General features: G+C 40.3%; 2 protein-coding genes and 1 pseudogene across 10 annotated transcripts in view; all 3 read left to right on the top strand.

The window, feature by feature from the left end:
• Positions 1–5753: 5753 nt before the first annotated feature.
• On the top strand, positions 5754–10294 carry LOC115743147 (histone-lysine N-methyltransferase, H3 lysine-9 specific SUVH6-like). Of its 9 annotated transcripts, XM_048275984.1 has the most exons (4): positions 5754–5967; positions 6081–6259; positions 6375–6563; positions 6942–10294. In XM_048275984.1, exon 4 carries the CDS (start codon positions 6970–6972, stop codon positions 10093–10095), a length of 3126 nt encoding a protein of 1041 aa, XP_048131941.1. In that variant the 5' UTR covers positions 5754–5967; positions 6081–6259; positions 6375–6563; positions 6942–6969; the 3' UTR covers positions 10096–10294. The 9 variants fall into 9 exon arrangements, with proteins under 9 accessions (XP_048131941.1, XP_048131942.1, XP_048131940.1 ...); XM_048275985.1 differs by lacking the exon at positions 6375–6563 and having other exon boundaries at positions 6081–6241; XM_048275983.1 differs by lacking the exon at positions 6375–6563 and having other exon boundaries at positions 6081–6241; positions 6868–10294.
• Positions 10295–12983: 2689 nt separating this feature from the next.
• On the top strand, positions 12984–21180 carry LOC125314166 (annotated as a pseudogene).
• The window catches only part of LOC115743150 (light-harvesting complex-like protein 3 isotype 2, chloroplastic), a 34852-nt gene continuing 26840 nt past the window's right edge, over positions 15733–23744 (top strand). The window contains exon 1 of the mRNA XM_030677807.2: positions 15733–15750. The gene's annotated coding sequence lies outside the window, so the exon portion shown is untranslated. The remainder of the gene's footprint in view (positions 15751–23744) is intronic.

Below are 23744 nucleotides of genomic sequence, written 5' to 3'. Positions count from 1 at the left end.
GGAGACTCCCTCAAACTCTCACCGAAAGAAGGTGTTCTCATCTTTTCTACTTCTGCTTTTGAAACGCCAAGGTGAGACTCAGTATCAACTCTCTGCGTCATTTCCAGCTCCACAGAGAAAGCCAAATCCGTGTCCCTCCCCAGATCGACGGCCCTCCCGCTTCCCGAGCACCCCCAATCGCCAGCCACCGCGTCGCCTTCGTTTGCGGAATGCTCAGGCGGCGTGTGGTAGACGTCCTCCTGCGGGTTGCTACCGTCATTTCGCGCGCTCTCCGACAGCGAGACCATGAAGACCCCCGTGGGATCGACTGCAGGTTCGCCAGCCTCTTGGGACCCCACCTCCCCCTCGCCTCCACCGGCGACTGCCGCCGGTTCGGGCTCTCCGGCAAAACGGCAGCTCCGCAGGAGCCGTTCTTGCGAGGGCGAGATGAGACAGTGCTCGACGATTGAAGCAAATGGATCGATTTCCATGTCTAGAGGGGCCGATGCGATTCGATTTTGCTACGAATTGAAGTATAGCCGAGGATTTTAGCGAGGATGCATCGGAGGATTTCTAGGGTTTTTTCGTCCAATGGAGGAAGTTGCCAGACGAAGTTCCCGCTCTTTCGTTTCCTGTTTCAAGGTCAGATATAATGGTTTTAGCGTTTTTCTTTTATGGGAACAAGATGAAAAATAGATAATCATTTAAAGACAATTTTTTTTTGTCAAACATTTAAAGACTTTTTTTATGGGCCCAAAAAAGGGAAATAAACAAAGTTTGCATTAACTTTTCTATTTGAAATACCAAATACCGGAAAATTGGGAAAAAAAAAAAACCTTTTGATCGTAATAAACAGTGCCCAAATTTTATATTTTTCAAAGGATTCCCAATGTGTTTTTATTTATCCAAAGAGAAATGCTTTTCTAAACATTACTGTTAATGACGGTATAATTTCGATTGTGGATTCATACATCATCACCGCGTGTTTTGCATAATGCACTCATTGATTGGGAGATCGTGTGATCAGAAATAACCGATAGTATTATCGATTTGTCGGGTTAGGAGCTTCCTTATCTAAATTATTGGGAGCTAAAATAGTAATTAACTTTAATTTGGACTGTTTTCCTAAATTGGATGACAGATCAAGTAATAATGACATTTTGTTAATGCACACGCTCTATCGATTACCAGCAAATCACTTTATACGGTGCATCGGCTACAATTTTCAATTGCAATGCTATTGACTTCTTTCGCGTTCTATTTTCACATGCGTTAAAGTGATAGCTCTATATTAAATGATACCTTTTCTCAAATAATTTATCAATGTTTGTCCAAGAAAGAATAGTAATAATTTATCAATGCAGCGAGAATGACACCCGAAAAAATGAATCAATTAAAAAGCTAGGAATTTCGGAGGCTTCATTGGTTCAACTTTGGGGAATTAATGTCCTTGGAAAAATACAAATACCTTTGGGTTAAAGGGAATTTCAGAAATTCAAGTTGAGTTTGGCAAAGAGTATTTTTAAAAATACATTGAAAAAAAGAACTACACTTTATAAATGATTTTTACTAATTTTTTTTAAAGAAACAGCTTTTAAGCTATTTGAACAGGCTAGCCTCGCCTCGTATGGGGTCGCACAACCTCGAGCAACGCCACCTAGGTCGCAAGAACTCAAGAGACGACGCTTAGATCCCAAGACCTCAAGCGAGGCCGGCGGCCACTCGCGGAGCCTTCATCGATGGTCGAGTCCTCTATTAATAAAATTGCGGTTTTTGAGGATAATTTTAGAATTATGAAAGTTTTTTTTTTGGTCGAATGGAATTATAAAAGTTGAGTGAAGGCAAAATTGAAAGGAAAAAAAAAAAAGTACAATTGCACTCCAGAAATGCAACTTTCCCAAAGTACCTTCGGAATTTTTTTTTTTAGTGTATTTGGAAATGCAATTATATTTGTTTAAAATTGAGAAAAAAAAAAACGAATCAAAATACTTGCATTTTAAGGGACTTTAGAACCCAAATCCCTCCAAATGCCGAACCAAACGGCCCCAAAATCAATTGAGATGCCTGTCTCAACTGCGAAAACTCTCTCTCTCTCACACAATAACTTTCGAAGTATTTACTCTCCGTCTCCGATCAACATCAACATCCCCTGTTTTCGACTCGATGATTTCTCTCGACAAGACGGCGATCAGTTGTTTTCGTCCACTCTCAGGAATGCATTTTTCGTTCTCCTCCTCGTTCGATCTTCTTTCCTGTGCTCCGATTTATTCTTTGTTTGATCTGCTTTCGGTTGAGTTCCACCGCGCTTGATGAATAGAAACTCAACGTATGTCGGCCAGGGCTCAAGAAACTTAGAAGTAGCGGTTCTTTGCAGATGGCTATGTTCTGGGTGTGATTTGCCGATTCGCGCTGTGAATGATGGATTGATGATGCATCGCCGTTCATCTGGGGGATCATGACATATTTTTCCGCGATCTGCATCTTTTTTTGCGCTGTATGACTATGTGCGCAAAAGGAGTTTGGCTTCATACTGTGAATTTTGCTCCAGTCAAGAAAGTTCTGACTTCAGAATTCATTTTGAGTTTTGTTTGTTGAGTTTATCTGGCTTTCATATCATCAATCATTAAGGGAATAATAGCTAAATCTGCCAGTCTTGCGATATGAAGTGTGATTTATTCAAAGGGGACAATTGCTAAATCTGTCTTCTTCTGTTTTTAATGTTTTTACCGGTCGCATGGTTGTCCTGTGCTTTTCCTGTTAATATTCTCTTTCTTTCTTCTTTGTGGCACAGTTTTGGACGTCACACTGCATTTCAGGCTGAAGGCGAAAGCTGCAAGTAGTTAACCAAGAACTGTTGCATCAGTTGATGGGGATGTTCCAGAAAGGAAAAACAGGATCATTAGCAATGGGAAGTAGCGACAGAGATGTCGGTACAGCTGAGTTTGAGCAGGCCGAACGTTTCTGCTGTTCGTGATTGTCCACGAGGATGTGGACCTTTTGCTACACCATTTTTATATTTTTTTTGGAACCAGCAGTGCAGCCGATGCAAGCAAACATCAACAGCATTCAGAATGAGGAGGATACAGCCAAGACTGTTAATATGTTCATGGGAAGTTCTGAAATTGGAACTGAGCCTCAACCTGTTGAAAGTCTCCAATGTCTCACCGTGCACAGCAATTGTGCCACGAATAAATGCTCTAGAATCTCAGTCGGGAAAAGTGGGAGATGGGCTGATGCCGTTGACAGTTTACACTTGGTGAGTGAGGATGAAGCGGCAATGACGTCTCTGCGGGCTTCGGATGATAATGGGAAGAGTCGAACCTGCAGAAGCTATAAGTTCGACTCCTGGGGTGCTGCTGTAGATGCTAGACATTGGATGAGTATCGTGCCGTGTGGAGCACGTGATTGTTATCTAGACGCTTGGATTTTCTGATCTACAGTGGCCCAGGAGTCAATTGATGCAAAAGGAGGCAGAAGATCAGAAATTCTGAGCAAGGTAACTGTTGGGTTTTATGGGAGCATGGGAGTACCGTAACCCGTCCATGTAAGCTCTTTCCCAAAGGATTAACTGCCTTTGGCAGTTGTAACATCTGAACGCGACATTCACCATGTAGGCTCTTTACCAAAGGATTAATCGCCTGTGGCAGTTGTAACATTTGAATGTGACATTCAAGAACGTGAGACATTCTTTCGTCCTTAACTGTTGTTCATTCTCTTCTTCAAGAGAAAACAGAGAGAACAGTTACAAAAGATGACGAACTCCTGCTCCTTTCTCGAACGTAGAGATCCAATACTGTAATTGACTTTTAAAATAATAATAAAAATAATAATCAAGTCATAAAATTTGTCATGAATGTGCATCGAGTCCAAAATTTTCAAAAAACACAATCAAATCTCAAAACTTGTCACGAAAGTCCAAGTGTGTCATAAAACTTTCAATTAACGAAAGGACTTGATTGAAAGAATTTGACAAGTTTTAGGATTGATTGTACTTTTTGAAAGTTTAAGACTCAATTACACTTTTGTGATAAGTTTTAGGATTCATTTGAAGTTTTTAAAAGTAAGTTTTAGGACTTTTAATGCACTTATCCATTTTGTCAAATTTGTGGACTTTCTTATTTTTTCTCATTTAATGTTGTCAACATTTGTGCTGAGTCGTCCGTGCTCAGTATTCTAAATTTTCAAAGTTATCATTTTTTTTTCTTTTGGTTCCAACGGAAGGTTGGTATTTTGGTACTCCAGGGAGTCGCAGGTTAATGTGGGAAAATGATGGAAGAAACCTTTTATACGTCGTTGGCCCGGGCAGGTTCCTGTCCAAACCCTGGAAGCTCCCACGCGATTCACATTTCACGCGTGACCCTCACGAGTTGCTCTAGAAATCGCACGCTTCTCTCGTTGTTTTACTCCAAAAAGCACCGATACTATTCGGGGGCTTCTGTGTCGTGTTATGTTCAACACTCTCCGATACTCTTCGATGTGCAATCGATATGTGGCTAGCGTTTCGGTCTACGTGTCGTGTTGTGTCCAATCTTGTCCGATACTTTTCGACATGCGATCGACACGTGATCGGCGTTTGGGATACTAGCGACACGTAATTCTAGCATCCCGACATGCGATTTCAACACGCACGGCACGGGTCAATTTTAAGTATTTTTAATAAATAGAGGTCAAAATGTAAATTTATCAAAATATATACCCAACTATCCAAACTTAATATACCCGGCCAGTCCAAAAAGAAGAAAATCATCGCTGATAAATATAAATTTAACATACGACGTGTTCTAACGCGTTAGAAATTCTCTAATTTTTTTGAAAAAATGATGTGACGGCGTGTTATTTCGTGGTGCTACTTAGATTTTACCATTCTCGCGAAAAAGGCCCCGAGGATTATTGCCTTGTGATCCTTGAATTTCTTATTATCATTTCACCATCGATTGAAGTCTAGATTTTTTATTCAATTACTCGGAATTTTTCACTTGTATTTTTATCTAATCTTTCTACTTCTCAAAAAAATGAAAAACCGCCGCAGCCAAGGATGGAACAAGCACACCCAAAAATAAAAGTGAAAAAAAAATTATCAAAATAATTCATAAGTTTTGTCCTTTCTTTTTGTTTTGTTTTGTTTTTTTTTTTTTTGCGTTAACCTCTTAATAAATAAAACCGGAGATTTTGATCTCTGAAAATGTTTTTTTTTTCCCCTTCCCAATTGATGATTGACCCTCATCTGCGTGTAACCAAGTCAACAAATCTTACTCGTGGTTGACTGAATCATAACACCATAATCACATGATACTTAAAAATCATATTTTTTTTAGAAAGAGAAATTTTTTGGAAGCGAAGTTACATGGAAGCCTTATGACTCTACTTCAACACAAATAAGCCCTAGTGACCAAATTGCATGGTATTTATTGAATGTAATCTTGAACTTTAGTTTAATGTATAATACTGTTTATAAACTTTTAATTTATTCAATATAATCATGAAATTTTTTATTTATGTTAAAATCAGTCCATAAATTATATGAATATGTTCAATATCGTCCGTTGATTAATTTGTTCACGGATTAATTTGAATATTTATTAAAAATTCAAAAATTATATTGAATAAATTAAAAAAGTTTATGAATAATATTACATATTTAATTAGAATTCAGAAATTATATTGAATAAATTAAAAATTTAGAGATAAAACTGCGTTACACGTTGGAGTAAAATTCAGGAACCATTTGGCATCGTGCCTTGATAAAACCATCGCCTGTTCTCTCCAGTATACTTCAGCATCTCTCTATGCCCGCGACTCTCCGACTGGAAAAAAGCCTAACGCTCTGTTTTCGCTCTTCATCGCCATCGCACCCGCGAACCTGTCTGGCTTGGCCGCCGTCGAATGCTCTCGTCGAGACCCGGCCACGCTCTCCAAGGGTTCCGTCTCATTTCTCGTCGTGGCTTCTCGGTTTGAGATTCCGACGCGCGATGGCCCTCTTCCTCCGATGTACGTGTTCTCATCTTCGGTTAATTTCAGTTCCATTTGCGTTCTTTGATTCGCTGTTTGGTTGCGAGAGTCTTTGACTGGTGCTTTTTCTCGTCTTGATTGTGGTGGCACAGAGGGGTGGCCGACGTGGGTCCATTCGAATTTCTGCTGTTTTGAGCGTGTCGGGACGGAATTGGAAGCGGGTTGGTAGTTGTGGGAGCATCAAGAGGTTGGCACGAGTGGTTGCGGGAAAATTGGCATTGGGATTTGGCTCAACCGGTTTTGTGGGTTTGTGGTGAGTGAGGCAAATGAGGTTGGTCCATGTTAATGCTCTGTGGTTGGCCATGCGATTATCGTTCATTTCGAATATGGTTTCTGCGCGTGTTTGTCTGTTCAAGGCGGTTCTCATGGTTTGAGGTTCGAAACAGTGTATATTATGCACAAGCATGTGCACTTGAGTGCAGAGAGATTGTTAGGTGCTCCTGGAGCATGACGTTCCCATACATCCATGTCTATTGACCTGTGTGTTGTCTTTCTTGGATGAAAATAAAGAAATTGATAATGTTCCGTGTTGGTGGATATGGAACATGTGCTCCAGGAGGACTTGGAAATATTTCGTAAGTCCGGCAATGATTTTTGTGAGCTGGGTGGTCATCTGCCATTTGTGTAGCGCTTGTGAGGCCCGTAGATGTTTCATTGTATTGGATAGTAAGTTTTCTAAACATTTTGATGACCATGGTTGATGATTTCGGATAGTTTTTTGGTCTTCCTGTGTAATGTGATTTGTCTAACGTGGTCAATATAGATTTGTTCTAGCTTGATACCAACTGTCTTGGCCAAATAGATGGTTCACTGGTACTCTTGTTGATGGTTGTCTAATCTTTTACGCAGTTTTGAGTGTCTCACTGCTTTGTTATTCAGAATTCAGTGGCCGTCCCAAATAATACGCTGCATCATGAGCCATCAGGAGCTGTAACTTCTTTTTGTGGCGGTAGTTCTGTGTAGAGATCTGGATTCCTTGTGATGGCCAATGACAATTGCTATTCTCATAATGGTGCACCTAAGTACAAGAGAAGGGTGGTGTCTGCTATTCGGGATTTTCCTCCAGGATGTGGACGATTTGCTCCAAGAATCACTGTGGAACCAACAAAGAATTCAGTTTACATTGCCAGCTCTCCGAATAAGGGGACTGCAGCTGAGGCTGTTGATACATCATGGGGAGGTCACGTTGATTCTAGAGTCGGAGATTCTACAGCTATCCTCACACAAACAAGTGTTGTAGAATCTTGCTTGAAAACATTGGGGCAGGTGGCTGATGTGGTTGATGGTGTAAGCTCGGTGAATGAGAAGCAACCGACAGGAATGTCTCTGGGGGCTTTGGAGCTCACAGGAATTGTAGAGCCTGGAAAAGCTTCAGAATCTGAATTGTTCAAGAGAGATGGTGGGGTTGCTGCTGCTCCTCAAGACAAAGATACAACTGAATCAAGTTATGCTTGTTTTTGTTCTGGGAACACTTCGTTAACTATTTGTTCCACCAGGAAGTGTCTCGAGAAATCTAAAGCTAGAAGCTATCCTCCTAGGAGAAGGGTTTCGGCAATTAGAGACTTCCCACCTGATTGTGGACGGAATGCTCCTCTTTGTGACAAGGAAGCATGCTCGATTGTGGCCGCTCCTTTGAAGGAAACAAAGGTTAGTGAGGAAAGCCCCTTGAAGGATCAGAAAACTCTAAGGCAGACAGAAGTGACAGGCACAAATTTAATTAAAGAAATTTTGCGAGATCAGGATTCTCAAGAGTGCAAATCTTTAAATGAGGTAACTGAAGCAACTAAAGCTGAAGTTTGGGCTGAACATGAAGAGAACAGTGTTGGAAGCAGGAGAGAGCAAGATAAGTTGGGAACAATTTCGGAGATGAACATAGAACCGGAGGATGCCAATGATGGTTGGGGTGGATCTCCACGTGGAAGTAATCAAGATCTTTTTGTCTGTCAGTCTGAGGCATTTCTTGATAAAAGTATCAGCGATATCGAAATCTCGGGGGGAAAATGGGCAAAGAAAATGGTTGCATACAAAAAGGGGGAAAGCCTCAAGAGAAAGCATGCAGACGTATCAGGAAATCGGACATCGGAAGACAATGCCGGTTCATCAGAAGTTTCATCAGAAAGGGTTTTGGTGCAAGGTCTCATGGCTGCACCATTTTGTCCTTGGCAGCAGAGCAAAGAGGAAAGCAAATTGTCTTCTCCTAATAATATAACTGCAAGGATTTGGAAGGAAAAAGATCCCGTAGGTCCTGAGAAATCAAAATTAAAACCTAAGAAAAATGATCCTGTGGGCCCTGAGAAATCAAAATTAACTTCAAAGGTAAAGCTTATAGAAGGAAAAACCTCTGTGGGAAAGACTCCGCTGAAGAGCCAACCTTTTAGAGAGGAGTATGCTCATGAAAGCACTAGCGAACTGGTGGCTTGGGAAAATCAGGATGTTGTGGACACTGACGAGCACCATGAAGATCTTCAGGTGACTTTGCATCCTAGAGCGTTTACTGTGAACCCACCTCCTTTTGGACATGGTCTGTCAGAAAGTAAAAGCAATGCTGACGTTATTCGAAATAAAGTCAGGAAGACACTGCGTCTGTTCCAAGCAGTCTGCAGGAAGCTCTTGCAGGAAGAAGAAGCCAAGACCAAAGGTGAAAGCAAACATAAAAGGATTGATTTACAAGCCTCAAAAATGTTGAAGGACCAGAAAAGATTTGTTAACACCGGAAAACAAATCCTGGGTCCTGTGCCTGGAGTTGAAGTTGGGGATGAGTTTCAGTATAGAGTGGAGCTGAACATCATTGGCCTTCATCGCCAGATTCAGGGCGGTATCGATTATGTCAATCGAGGTGGAAAGGTCCTGGCGACAAGTATCGTGTCATCGGGTTCATATTGTGATGATCTGGATAACTCAGATTTTGTGATATACACTGGCTCGGGAGGAAATGTGATTGGCAAGGACAAGGAACCTGAAGATCAGAGACTTGTAAAAGGTAACCTTGCTTTGAGTAACAGCATATCTGAAAGGAATCCTGTGCGGGTGATCCGGGGATTGAAAGAAACAAGGTCATCTGATTTCTCCGATGCAAAATATAGAACGGTTTTTACCTATACGTATGATGGGCTGTATGTGGTGGAAAAATGTTGGCAGGAACCAGGCCCACATGGCAAGCTGGTCTTTAAGTTCCGTCTGAACCGGATTCCTGGTCAGCCTGAGCTCGCTTGGAAAGTGGTAAAAAAGTCTGAAAAGTCTGAAGCACGGGAGGGTCTCTGTGTGCATGATATTTCACAAGGGAAAGAGTCTGTTGCAATAGGTGTTGTCAACACCATCGATGACGAAAGGCCCCTGCCATTTAAGTACATTACTCGCATGATATATCCTGGCTGGCTCCGCCCTATGCCCTCTAGGGGTTGTGATTGTTCTAGGGGGTGCTCAGATACAGAGAAGTGCATTTGTTCTGTCAAGAATGAAGGAGAAATTCCATACAATCATAATGGAGCTATTGTTGAAGCAAAGCCCCTGGTTTATGAGTGTGGACCTTGTTGCAAGTGCCCTTCCTCCTGCCACAATAGGGTCACCCAGCATGGTCTCAAGTTTCAGCTAGAAGTTTTCAAGACTGAATTAAGGGGTTGGGGTGTGAGATCCCTTAATTCTATTCCCTCTGGAAATTTCATATGCGAGTATATAGGGGAGCTCCTTGAAGACAAGGAAGCAGAAGAACGGACTGGAAATGATGAGTACTTATTTGACATTGGCAATAACTACGACGACAGTAATCTCTGGGATGGGCTCTCTACCCTTATGCCTGATGTACACGTGGATTCTCGCGAAGTTGTGGAGGAGGCTGGTTTTACCATAGATGCAGCCATGTATGGGAATGTTGGGAGGTTCATTAACCACAGCTGTTCTCCCAATCTGTATGCCCAAAATGTCCTCTATGATCATGAGGACAAGCGAGTTCCTCACATAATGTTCTTTGCTGCCGAAAATATTCCTCCTTTGCAGGAGTTGACGTACCATTACAATTATACGGTAGGTCAGGTTCGTGACTCTAATGGCAATATCAAGAAAAAAGATTGCTATTGTGGTTCTTCAGAGTGCGTGGGAAGGATGTACTAAAGGAGAAATGACTTAAGTATGTTTTTTGTTCTTTTTTGAGGAGGAACTTGTGCTATTGGCCAAAAAGAAGAGCAGGAACTTGTGCTTTCTCAGGTAAGCTCCTTATCGAGCTCAGGCTCACGCAGGCTCTTATAACATGTTGCTAATGATATATATGTAGCCAACATGACATTAGAAATTGCACAAGCTTTTTGCTTCACTGCTCTAATATGTTTGTTAATCAAACACAGAGGATAGTGGGTGTCATCGCATTTGCACACGACAAGAAAATGTGCATAATCATAGCTGTTGTTAGTCGACTTTAGCTTTTCTGTAGATTCCGTCCTACATGAGTTGTATTTGGGGAGAAATTATTAGACGGGAACTGAATTCTGAATTTTTCAGCATATTTTGTTTTCTGTCTGGGTTGATACACAGTTTTCTTAATATACCTATCAAATTTTTAACAAAGTCTCTTGAGTAAAATAACACAACTGCATTAATCAAGCTAGCTTTCAATAGCAACGTTCAAATTTGGAGGCCTATAAACGGGACAAAACTTGAACATATGTGGCACAGCTGACGAGGGCAAAAACAAGGGAAGTGAAGCAATATTTAGAAGTCTCTGAGTCTGTTCTTTGTTATAAGCTTGTGACACCCATTTGAGTATTTTTTTTCTTGCTTAAGAGTTAGCAAGAGAGAAACTAGAGAGAAGACATTTGTTTAGGTAAGAGATGAAGTGCATGACAGACCCTTTGAAAACACTATAGAGATGTCGTTTATAGTGTGAAAGTGTGTTCTATCATGTTATGCATACAGGGTGTCGGTCTTATCCTAAAAAACCTTTAATTTTAGCTTTTAGCTCAATTTTACCTTTTGACTCATAAAAAATCTACAACTTTAGGTATAGTCTCAATTCTATCATAATTTTTTTTTTGTCCCATAAAAAATTTCAAACTTTAGGTCTAGTCCCAATTCTATCATAATTTTTTTTTGTCCCATAAAAAATTTCAAACTTTAGGTCTAGTCTCAATTCCATTTTAAATTTCTATTTATCTCATAAAAAATCCTCACTTTAGGTTCAATATCAATTCTATCCTAACCTCTTTTTTTTTTTATTTGTCTCGAAAAAATAAATCTCAATTGTAGGTCTAGTTTTAATTTTATTCTAATTCTTTTGGCCAATAAAAGCTCACCAACTTTTATTTGAGTCTTAAATCTATCTCAATTAACTCTCTGTCAAAATTGCTCTTAGTGATCTTGCGCTCGATTTTCGATTTTTTTTAAGTAGAAATGTTCTATCTCTCTTGCTCAAGACACTCAAATAGCTCGTGTTTGAGAGCTTTCCATTTCTCAGCTGTCAACTAGAAATTTTGGATGGATGATTAATGTGGGCAAATATGTGATTCAAGTAAAAGTTTATTGTTTTTTATGCGCAGAGGAACACTAGAAATGATTTTGCTCTCGATCTTCGATCTCTTGTATTTGAGAGTATTCCATCTCTCGTGGTCGGAGAGCTTGCGCTTGGAATGCTCAAATAGCTTGTGCTTAAGAGTTTTCCATTTCTTGGGAGAAATTTTGGAAGGACAGTTAACGTGGGCAAATTTGTAACTCAAGCAAAAGTTAATGGTTTTTATGGTCAAAAATTGTGTACAACACACACTTAACTGTAAATTTTTTTTGCTGGCTCACTTAATTGCCAAATCAAAGGAAAATCGACCACTTGCGTGCATCCAAAGAGAAATTTCAGCCAAAATTCCTGATGGCAGCTATTTTCACTCCCTGATAATAATTCTTTCCCCGTCACTAATCGGCCATCTGGTTTCTAAGCCAATGGAGTCCCTACCTACAAGTATACTTTGCCAACCCCCTGAGGGTCTAGCTCCTTTCTTTGCTGCTCATAAGTCACAGTGAGGGAAATAGATCCCTTTGAAAATTTTGCTCTAGAGGGATGATGAATTTTGAGCGAGCCTCCATCCTTGCTTTCCTAGCATAGCTTTGTTAAAGGTGACAAGATCCCTAAAACCCAGACCTCCATCTAGCTTTTGTTTTTCAAAGTCTCCAATTTTTTCCAATGAGTGTTAGATTTTGCCGAGTTTTGCTTTCACCAGAAATTTGGCCATCTTTTGTTCTATAGCTTTGCACACCGAAAGAGGAATCTTGAAAATTGACATCGTATACTGAGGAAGTGCCTGGATTATTGTTTTAATCAAGGTCTCATTTCTTGCTTTAGACAATAGTTTTTCCTTTCGCCCCTCTAACTTCATGTTAACTCTCGCTAGTATCCAAGCAAACATTTGCTTCTTTAAATGGCCACGGTTGGATGGAATCCCCAAGTATTACCCCATTTTTTCGATGACGAGTACTCTTGATTTCGATGCCAAGTACCTCTTCAAGAGATCCGGGCAGCCTTTGCTAAAAATACCCATGATTTGTTTAGATTTATGGCCTGACCAGACACGAGGCAGTATTGGTTCAAAATACTTGCTAAATTTTGACACTCAAATAGACCCATCCAGGAAAAAGATGGCATCGTCCGCGAAGAGTAGGTGAGATAGAGAGGGGCAGTTGCTGTTCAATTTGTTCCCCTTTAAAGTACCATCTTCCATAGCTTTGCTAAAAAAGGATGATAGTGTGGTAGCCATAATAATAAATAAGTACGAGGAGAGGGGATCGTCTTGTCTAATACCTCAGGAGGGTTGGAAGTAAAAAGAAGGTTCCTCATTGACCTTAATGCTGAAGGAGACCGCTAAAATACATTGTCTGACCAAGGTAACCCATTATGAACTAAACCCCATCCTTAGCATGCTAGCACACAAAAAGTCCCACTTGACCCTATCGTACGCCTTTTGCATATCTAGCTTTAACATCGCTTGGAACTTCTTCTTTCTATCCCTTATTCTCAGCTGATGAAGGACCTCTTGTACGGCAAGGATATTGTCTTGGATTTGCCCACCATTGACGAAAGCGCTTTGCTCTATGGCAATGATGCATGGGAGCCATCTTTTGAGCCTGTTTTCCATAACTTTGGAGATTATTTTATAGCTGAAATTACATTAACTGATGGGAGAGTACTGAGAGATGCACTCTGAGTTCGAAACTTTAGGAATAAGCACTATCTGAGTTTCATTCAATGCTAGGTTCAAGATACCTGATTCGAAAAAGCTCCTGGCCAACTGAACAACGTCGGACTGGATTTCCTCCCGATGTTTGTGATAGAACTGAGCTTGAGGCCATCCGAGCCAGGTGCCTTGGAGGCTCCTAGCTGAAAGATTGCTTTCTTTACTTCCTTGAGAGAAACCAGGCCTGTTAGAGCATCATTCATCCCCCTTTGGACAAGTATGGGACACTGCTCAATGATGGGTAGAAAGTTTCTGGGACCCACTATGCCACAAAGTTCCTCATCCAGGCTAAGTTTAGAATTTGGCTCTTAAGTGATAAAAAAAAATACTTTTACCTCTAAAGTGAACGTCGTACACAAATTTTGACATTTATGGTGTCCTTCTATCCATTCTTATTGAGACTGTGAAAATTTATGGTAAAATTGAGACCGGACGGTAAAATTCGGACAATGCCTAAAGTTGAGATTTTCTTATAGGACAAAAAAAGTTAAAATAGAATTGAGACATAACTTAAAGTTAAGGGCTTTTTATGGAACGAAAAAAGGTTTAGGATAGAATTAAGAGTAGATCTAAAGTTGAAAGTTTTTTATGAGATAAAAGGTAAAATTATGACAAGAGCTATAGTTGGATTTTTTTTTTAGGATATTAGGCCTTCAATAGTGTAAGATCTATATGGGATTGTTGTAGAAGGAGTCTGGCTTTTCACGGCAGGAGGTGTTACTAACGCACAACATGAGCTCGATATCTTCATATAGGGACATCATCAAGAGAAAGCCAATGTTCGAGTCCGCCAACATATGCACTTGGACGGCATTAACATAAAATTATAGGTCAATTAGTTAAGGACAAATTATGATATATTAAGGGCGCGTTTGGTTTGTGGGAAATCTTTGGGAAAATGGCTGTGTGGTTGGACTTTTGAGGAAAGTTTTTGGAAAAATGCAAAAGACTTGAGGCTCTGTTTGTTTGATTGAAAACTTTTAGAAAAAAGTTTTCTGGATTTTTTAGCGTTTGGTTCACGGACAATAAACTAGTTAAAAAATATTTTTCGTTCAATGGAAAAAAAAAACACCTTCAAAAGTGGGGAAAATGATTTTTTTCTTTTTGAAAAGAGAAATTATTTTCTATCATCTTTCCTCCTTGCACGCCTTCACCTTCATTTTCTTTTTACTGATATTTTATGTTTTCTTTTCTTTATTTCTTTTGGCTAGTGGGTCGACCACGACGACTAGCCATAGGCAAGGGAGGAGCTCGACCAAGGCGGGTCGACAAGGTGGAGCTTGCTAGATTCCGACGAGCTCGAGCTTCGCCAAATCCAACGAGGTGGAGCTCGCTTGTTGTCAACAAGCTCAAGCCCTCTTCAAGGCCGGTGGGGCTCAAACTCACCGGAATTGGAGAGGTCGAGCCTCGCTGGCCTTGGGCTAGCTCATCATTTGCTTGTGGTCGGCGATCGATGGAGGAAGGAAGAAAAGAAAAAAAAAAGAAAGAATAAAATTAAAAAATTAATTTTTTGGTAATTTTCTCGCGGCAAATTTTTTACACCAAAAGACAAAAAATCTTTTCCATTTTTAAGTTTTGGCCAAGCACCAAAAAAATAATATATTTTCACAAAAAATGAGAAATTCATGAAAAATATTTTCTTAGTTTTTATTAAAAAAAAAAAAGGAAAATAATCAAACCCTTCGTCGGAGCTAGAGAAATGTTATGGCCATCAACGACCCGGATCTAGCACTAGCGGTTGCTGTCTAAGGTTGCATGACATTAGGCGGCCTTTGGCGACCTCGGAAGAAATTACAATCGATTTAGAAATTTTTTAATAATTTTCTCGAAAAAAAAATCAAAATTTAAGTGTAAATTATCTATTGGGCTTATTTTTTTAAGGAATCTTGCATTTGTCTTCATGCTTCACGATATGAATAGACTAATTATGAATTATGCATGATCAATATTCATTTTATTAGTGATGCTATATAGGTTTGACTTTATAGTGGCAAAATATAATTATTTTGATTCAAATAAAAAATTAAGAAGAGAATAATAAAAAATTCGCGTACTTTCTTTCTAATTCTCAAAAACTCGTTCAGGAAAAGCGTCGTGGAAAAATCAATTTTAACAGGAATTGATTTAGAATCCTTGCTTCTCTTTATCGGCATTGGTGGATTTACGCGCTACTCTGTCTCAGCTCTCTTTCTCTTTCTCTTTCTCTTTCTCACGCACACTTTCGATCTCTCTTTCGCCCTCTGTTGATCGATTCTCGTCGCCTGAGGGTCGAACTCCAGTGCGTTCTTCATCTTCAATCTTCATCGGGAGCGTGAATGTCTCGAGCCAATCGCTAGTCGCAGTCCCTCGTTGATGCGCATTTTGGTTCGCAGATTCTGAATGCAATTTGCAACTACGAGCCCCTCACGATGAAACCCTAGGGTTTCTGTTAGGGCGTTGTTTGCGCATTGCTGAGCGTCGGAGTTATCTGCCTGCTCGACATTTGGGTTAGTTTCTCCCGCTGTTAGCTTTTCATTTCTGGTTCTCTCTCTCTCTCTTTTTCTTTTTTCTTTTTTCGTGTATGATGGATAGGTTTCAGGTCATTCTGATTGACGAATTCAGTAACTCGCATATGGAGATTTTACGGTCTTCGATGATTACTTGACATAGATGGAAATGGTGGCTATGTAGTCTTACCTTTGTGCTTACTTCGTCCTCGTTTCTGTGCGCATTGTTCTGTCACGAAGTCAGTTGGTCCCATTACGAAGCAACCATGAGGGCCGAGGCATTTGTCTCACTTGCGCGTGTGAATTTGTTGTCAGTAATCAGGGGGCTTACATTGAACCAGCCTCCAATTAGTTGAGACAAATCTCTTTAATCCGTGATCGGTTTTATAAGAACACATTGAGGAAGTACGCACTGGCTGTCCTCTGACGATGTAGTCTCTCCACTTTGCTTTATTATATTTTTAAATTTCGATATTCTTGAACTTTGGTAGACCTACAGCAGATGCTGCAAGAGGCACAGCACAGTCGGCCTTGTCCAATGGAAACTTGTGAAATAGTTTGGAACAACCAAAAGTCCAATTTGACACCAGAGCCACCCTCCAGGCCTCCAGGTTGTTATAACTTCTCATTTTAATTTTGCTAATTGTTTGATTAGCTTTGATGAGGAGGCTCCTTTTAGTAGGCTCCTTTTAGTAGCGCTATTGTTGTTCCGCTTACTGTTAACAAATAAGCAATTGATGGTTCTTCTCTCTTATTGCTTTCTGTTCAATTTGTGCAACTTCATGGATTTCATAGGTGAAAGACATGCATAAACAATTGAATTGGCTTGATCCTTTTCTGCAGTCTGGTGTAGTTTATGGTAACATATCATGTGAAATCTCTGTTCAGGGTTCAGTTGCATCAGATTGAATTGAAGTCCCAATGGTGCTTTTATCACCTTCCTTCAGTGTTTTCTTTTTTGGCTGAGTGTGATTGTTGTATCAGTTGTCTTGAATCAAGTAGAAACCAGTAGATTCTATCAGAATGTCCAGATAGAATGCTGGTTGTAAGTAAGTATAACAATTGGCAATTTTGATGCATGAGATGCAGCTTCTGATGAATTATATACTTCTAGCAGTTTCTATATCTGATTTTGCTCTCTGCTTTGTCTTCCCTTGCATGAATCAAGCAGTGTCACCAGTACATATATGTATGCATGTAGCCTCTGTTAATCAGTAACTGCATGTTTTAAGGAGCTATTTGGACTAACTTGAGTTCCCACCAGTCTTTAAAATGAAGAAAATCTACATGATTTTTAAATGAGTTTGGATGTCAGCCTTTTCGAAGATTCAAGGTTTCTAAAATCATGTAGATTGTAGAATGAAAAGATGTGAAATGCTGAAAGCAAGTCATGAAAACACAATTCACAATTCTGTCGACGAAAAACACACACATGAACACACTTAATAATTACTCTTCCTAGGGGAACCCTCAACTTCAGGGTTCAACACTACTTTTGGTTATAATTTTCCTCATCCAAGTTGGACCATTGTTGTGACTACATGTTCCTTCTTTCTTCAGCTAGTTCTTTGTTCTTTTATGATCGTAGAGCACTCTGATATATTCAAAAGATGCTCATCGCTGGCTGAAGAAAAGAGATGGAAAGACAGTCGAAGAAGCACATGAGGAATTAAAGATAAGCTTTTGTGCAGACAATGTCTTTGATGGGACAGTCGTGGGCATTGCGATAACCCATTGGGTCGATGCTGTATGCAACTGATTGATTAGTGTCTAAATTTTGTCTTCTTGGTCCACCACATTATGGTTCCACAGTGTACATCAATATTGTCAGAACATTTAAATATTAAACCGCGCTTTCATCTACTAGCTTAAGCTTTTAGAACAGTTGACAGTGGTTACACAAATTCTTACATGGTGTTAAAGCGGGAGGTTTTGAATTCAAATCTTTTCGGGTTCCTATTTATCTTCCCAAATATTTCCACGCTTAGTACTTGGCAAAAAGACCGGACTAAACGTGAGGGGGAGTGTTAGAATATATAAATATTAAATCGCGACTTTCAACTACCGGTTTAAGCTTTAGAACAGTTGGTAGTGGTCACACAAAATCTCACAAATATATATTGTCACAACTAAATATAGTAGTAGATTAGAAAATTGTTGTTGCAATCACATGTAGTTAGCTTTGCCCAAGGGATTTGTAAGCTCTTTTACTAGGCATCACAACATGATCAATTTAAGTGATTTTTGAGTAGTCTTGTAGGGTAATATGAAGGTCCTATTCTTGAATAAGACTTTCTCAAATCTTGGATTGTTTAACTGTGTGCCCATCTTACAAGTGGAGGTATTAGCTAAGTCATATACGCTTGGGCTGTTTCCATAAAGGAGTTGCATTTGCATATTATTTCACATTATCGGATTCTTTTTACTAACTGATGAATAGTATTTCAAATGTCACAAGTGTTCTTGTAATGTTCTTTTTTTTTCATATGCTAATTTAAGTTGACTCATGAATTTTAATCTCTTTTCATGTTGTCCGTACTCTGCTTGTATGCCTATATTATATGCATTGCTGTTTTGAGTATAATCTATGGTCTGCAGTTTAAGGATTGACGGAGGCATGATTGCAGAATATTCTCGATGTTTATGATCTGTCTGGATTGAATTGTCAGGCACCGTGAGAATCTTTCCTTAGGCCAGCTTTCTAGCATAATAGTTAGATCGCTCTGGCTTATGCTGATTATAACTTGTTAGCTTATCTCTAGCTTATGTAGTATTTTCGTTTAGCTTAGTTTGTCCTGCTCTATCAGTCTTTGAGCTTCCCCGCGATTTACTCTATGAGATTATAACTGAACTTGCAGGCAGGTAGTCTGGATGTTTTGCACTACTACTATGCCCGTGCGCTGGACAATGAGAACTCTCATCGCAGAAGCCACTGGATGCTCGATAGGTGAGGTGCTGTTCTTCCTCTGGATGAATATGTTAGCCTAGCAAAGTGTTCCACGCAGATTTTTCTATGACTTGTCAAACAGCTTTTTGTCTTCAAACTTACAATAATCACCTTGCATCCCAACATATTTATTCTCCATTCATGTTGGAAAGGTTATTTTGTCTAGCTGTCAGTCTTGCTGGTTCCACCGTTTCACAACTTTCAATGACTAGAAGCTATCATGTTGCGACAGTGCTTTGGGTAGAGCCAAAAAAGGTTCATTGATTAGATTTCCACAAAAAGTTGTGATACGTGTATATGGTATTGTGTTGCCGTGCATATAAATAATGTTTGCATTCATCATCTTGGTACAGAGCTTTTGTTAAATTCGTTCTTCTCATCAGAATCATTTTTATGCTTAACTATGGGGCTAGTAGTGGCATGTCTTTGCATAAAAGTGCAGCTGACAGGATTAGCATGAAAAGATTTGATGCATATACATTGTATTCCATTTAAAAGTCTGTGTAGATTAAGCTTCCTTCTTGTCATCCTTACTTTATGTTCTTGAAGTTCAAAGAAAGGCTAATTCGAAACATAAAACACTGTAGTTTTAGAAGTGAATTAATGTAGATGGTATTGTTATGACTATGATTAGCTTTTATGATGATCCTCGGTCAACTTAACCTCACCCGTCCCAGAATAGGTTGAGAGCAGAAAAGATCTGGAATTTTTCACATCTGACACGAGAAGTTTGTTATCTTTATGAGATGTTAGCACCAAATTATGTAAATATGAGTTATCATCGAGTCAACACTACATTTCGCTGCTTGCTCTTTGCCTTATCTTTGGGTAGCTTGAGCACATCGTTCTTGTTCAGTATAGAGAAGTGAAAGAGGTAGTGTATGGAACCTGGCTTTACAGTTAACTGCATATGTCCTTTTTGTTGGTTTTCCATGTTTTTTCTTATGGAGATGGTCTTTCTCTAATGGGTAGCAAGAAAATTTTTGCTGAACCAAATGGGGTTGCATTTTTGGTGAAATTGAGGTTTCTGCTGAAACTTTAACTAATATATCAATGCGATGTGCAGCTCCTGCTCACGCTCCTGCAAGTGTTCCATTTTTCGTTACCTGCAGCGATAGATTAGCGTGCAGTGAGTTGAGAGAGTGTGAGTGTTGTTAAATGCCATCTATGGCTTCTAATATTGGACCAGAATATGAAGCAGGTCTTTAATCACATCTGCCAAAATTGTTATGCGTATATCCAGCTGCGCTACTGCTAGATTCCTTTGTTGGTGGATATGTCACAAATTCAAGCAAATACAACTGTTGATTTTGATACCGGAAGAGTGAAAGAGGTCTAAATCTACAATGTTTGATTACCCATATCCTTGAAGTGCAGCACTTCAATACTTGCTAAAGGACAAGCTCTTATGGTGGCTGGTTTGCAAACTTCATGAAGCAGGCAGAGGGCCAAACAATTTGGATACACAGGGTCAAGGAGTTATTCATTTGGCCGCAGCCTTCAGTTGTGAATGGGCGAGGGGCCCTATAGTAGCTGCAGGTGTTAATCCCAACTTTTGTGATGCAAGCGGAAGAACGGCTCTGCATTGGGCATCAAATTTTTGAAGATAAGACTGTCAAGGTCTCAGACATTATTTACATACACCAGCACATATTAGACCTTATTATATTTTTGCCCGAAGCTGGCCACATCATGGGACTTGTTGTGGTTGTGACTCACTGAACGGCGACGGTTATCGGTGTATGGCGAATCACGTGATCTCTTTTTATGCGATATCCCCTCCAGAACCAGATGCACTCTACAGTGTCTGCTTTTCCCAACTCATGCTCCTGTTCGACAGATAATCTGTTTGTTCTTCAGCTTGAATATGCATGACTGACTATTAGGAACATGCTTTGTTGAAATTGCATCAAGCTTACAGAATTCACTGGAAATACAAACTTTTTAGTGATTGCTCCTCTTGGACTTGGAGCAGCTCCAGGAACTGTTGATGATCCAAGGCCCCAGCATGTCCTGGAGGTCAAACGGTGCTGATTCGGCTTCAAGTAGAGGGCATTATGGAATTGCTGCATATGTGGCTGAAGCACCAGTCGTCTTTTTTAACCGACTGTCGATAAGAAAGTGATGGATAAGTGTGTTGACCGCCCTTGTTGCGGAGAAGATTACTGGAGTGCAGCCCCAATTGTGTCCACTGCAGCGGAGGATGAGGAACTTTGCATGAAACCTCTTGCTGCAGTGAGAAAAGTAGCATATGCAGCGGCTCTGATTCAAGCAGCCTTTCGAGCTCGTTCATTTTGGCATAGACGATTAACAAAGGGAAATAACCATGCATCTCAAGTTTTGGCAAATTTATTTGACTTTGGCTCTTTTAACAAGGTCCAGAGCTTGAGTCGCTATGTAGATAATTTGCATTCTGCAGCAGACAAATATCAGAAAGTATTGTGAGAGGGACAGAAGAAAGGAACTTTTGAAGATATGCTACCAAATTGTAAAATTTCAGGTGATTCTGTACCTCAACTGCTACACAATTTCCAGTTGCTACCTTTTCTGATTTGTGCTTTTCAATAATGTAATGTATCAACTATTAAGTTTTCTTCATGAAAATGCCCCCATAACTCATTGGTTAAAGAAAAGAGCAGGGATTAGCATCAAGTGGATGTGGAAAACTTAGCTCACAGAGAAGGAAAACGCTTTTCTTTTGCAAGTGCTGCAGAACTGAATTGATTGTTTTGCGTAGAGTTAGGTTTTGTAGAACAAACGTGCCTCAGCTGTCTATAGTTTTCTCATGTCTTATTGACTACACGGAAACCTGTTCTTTTATCCTGAATTACTTGCAATGATGATACTTCCCCAAGTAAAGTGAAGCTTATCAATTATTTTTTTATTGTCTATTTCAAGGGCATTGAAAGATGGTCGTCCAGTCAGTTAGGATAATGGAATAGGCAGTACTGTGCTGGAGGTGCAAAAGAACCGGTTTATGAGCATTCTGAGCAGAGAAAAGAGGTGATGATAATGACACGGAAGTTGAGAAAAGTTACAAGTATGACTTTTTGTGGATTGGCTGTGACCATAAATGTGACGGAGTTTTGCGAGCTCTAGACTACGGTTGGTGGTCCAAAGGCCCATGATCAGTGTATGAGACTGGTTCTGAAGATTGATAATTTCAAGGTGATGTAGACCCTTTGATGTTCTTTCTACCTCTCCATGTGAGGGAAGCTCTCATATGCATCACTTTAACGAAAGTGTTGTAGAGTGCGCAAGCAAAAAAAAAAGCTCAGAGCTATCTCATGCTACGGTTAAATTTTCCTGCATTACACTATTCTGTAGATTTTTGTAGTTTTGTGTTACTTTTTCCCAAACAGATGGTTAAGAAGGGGGACTGTTAATCACATGACCCCAAGCAGTGCAGAACACAAGGAGAGTAGCGAAAGGATGCAGCATTTGGTTTGAGGTGAAGCCGTTCTTTTTCGTTGGAAGGTTCAGTAGACGGTGATAATTGGTGGGCTGGGGAAGCTACTTCTGTAAGAATTGGGTTCTTCCTTGTAAAGGATTATAGTCTAATTAGATATTGGGTGATTGGTTAGGAGCTGCTTTTGGTTGATGATTTTGAGAGCTGTCTGTGCAACACTAGGAAGCTAGGAACTGCGAATTGGGGCAATGGCATTAGTTTGAGAGCTGTCTGTGTAACACTAGGAAGTTAGGAGCCGCTTTTGGTTGATGATTTTGGACCATCAAGCCATTTATCAAGTTACTTTTCATCTCTCGTCACCTGCTGAATATGGTAAATGGCCTATTGCTTGCCAGGAAAAAAAATTTGGTTACACTTGCAGGCGATGACATTAATTTGTGAAGAATTTTGATTGATTTTCTGATCAAGAAGTTGAGACTTTCCGATTAGAACTTTGACTTTCTTTGGGAAGGGGCACTGGCCTGCTCAAACAAAGGCCCATGGTGTTGTATCTGTTGTCTGAATATATAGTTGGGTCAAATAGGCCAGCAATTGGGGCCGGATGAGGCTCAATCTATTGGGCCTCAATGACTCAAGGCAGGGCCCGCTGTTGGGTCCCCTACCATTAATTAAATAAAGGGCCTGAACTGAGATCCTAAGGCCATAGGCCCAATATTGGGTCAGGTTACGGTCTTATAAGGTTAGCTGAACATTGGGCCTAATTTGGGCTCATAAAGGTCAGTAATCGGCCCAACTTAGGCACAATCCCACAGCAATTGCTATTATTTCGAAGGGGCAGGCCTTTTAGCTGAACATTTGGCCCACAGGCCCATTATTAGGCCCATTATTTTACGGGCTGGGCCAATCTATTGGTTCGGGCCCCAATGGGCCTTGAAGCAAGATGATTGTTATCGTGGGGTGGGTCTAATGGGCCTTGACATGGGCCCTTCATTTCAACATTGAAGCTTAATGGCCCATGTGTTGGCCTTGAAGCAAGATGATTGTCACCGTGGGGTGGCTCGAATGGGCCTTGACATGGGCCCTTTATTTCAACATCGAAGCTTAAATGGTCCCATGTGTTGGGCCTTTTGGGACAAAGCCAGACCCAATGGGCCTCATTCTAGGCCCATCACGTATTTTACCTCAAAGGCTTATAATCGGGCCCATTATTTTAATGGGCTGATCCCATGGGTTTGGGGAAATGTAATGGGCCGTACCCAATGCCTATTGTGGGCCGTAGGGCCCATTCTTTGTCTGGGCAGAGTCCAAATGGGCTTTGACCCATCAGTTCAATGTTGACCTTCAGTGGGCCCATATATTGAGCCTTTAGGCCCACAGTAAGGTCCACTATTGTGCCTTCTAGATTGATTCTGGGCCCTAGCAGGCTCTTGAAGGCCCAAATGCTGGACCTGGTTTATAACCAATACATTGTGCTTTAAGGGCCCAGAACCGGGCCAATATTTCTTTTTCTGCGTCCACCCCATCTAGGTGTAACGCTTGATCTCATGGGTTGGGTAATCGTTCAAGTTGACAATGGATGGGTTGGGCAATCATTCAAGTGGGCCCTTCGTGGACATTCGTGCTGACATTTGGGCCATAAAGGCCCAATTTTGAGCGTATGTATCCTCTTACGTTATTCAGTTTTGGGATGTGTTTACTTAATCCCA

This window comes from Rhodamnia argentea, chromosome 3, assembly GCF_020921035.1.
Source record: "Rhodamnia argentea isolate NSW1041297 chromosome 3, ASM2092103v1, whole genome shotgun sequence".
NCBI lineage: Eukaryota > Viridiplantae > Streptophyta > Magnoliopsida > Myrtales > Myrtaceae > Rhodamnia > Rhodamnia argentea.
This window is presented reverse-complemented; position numbering and strand designations above follow the sequence as displayed.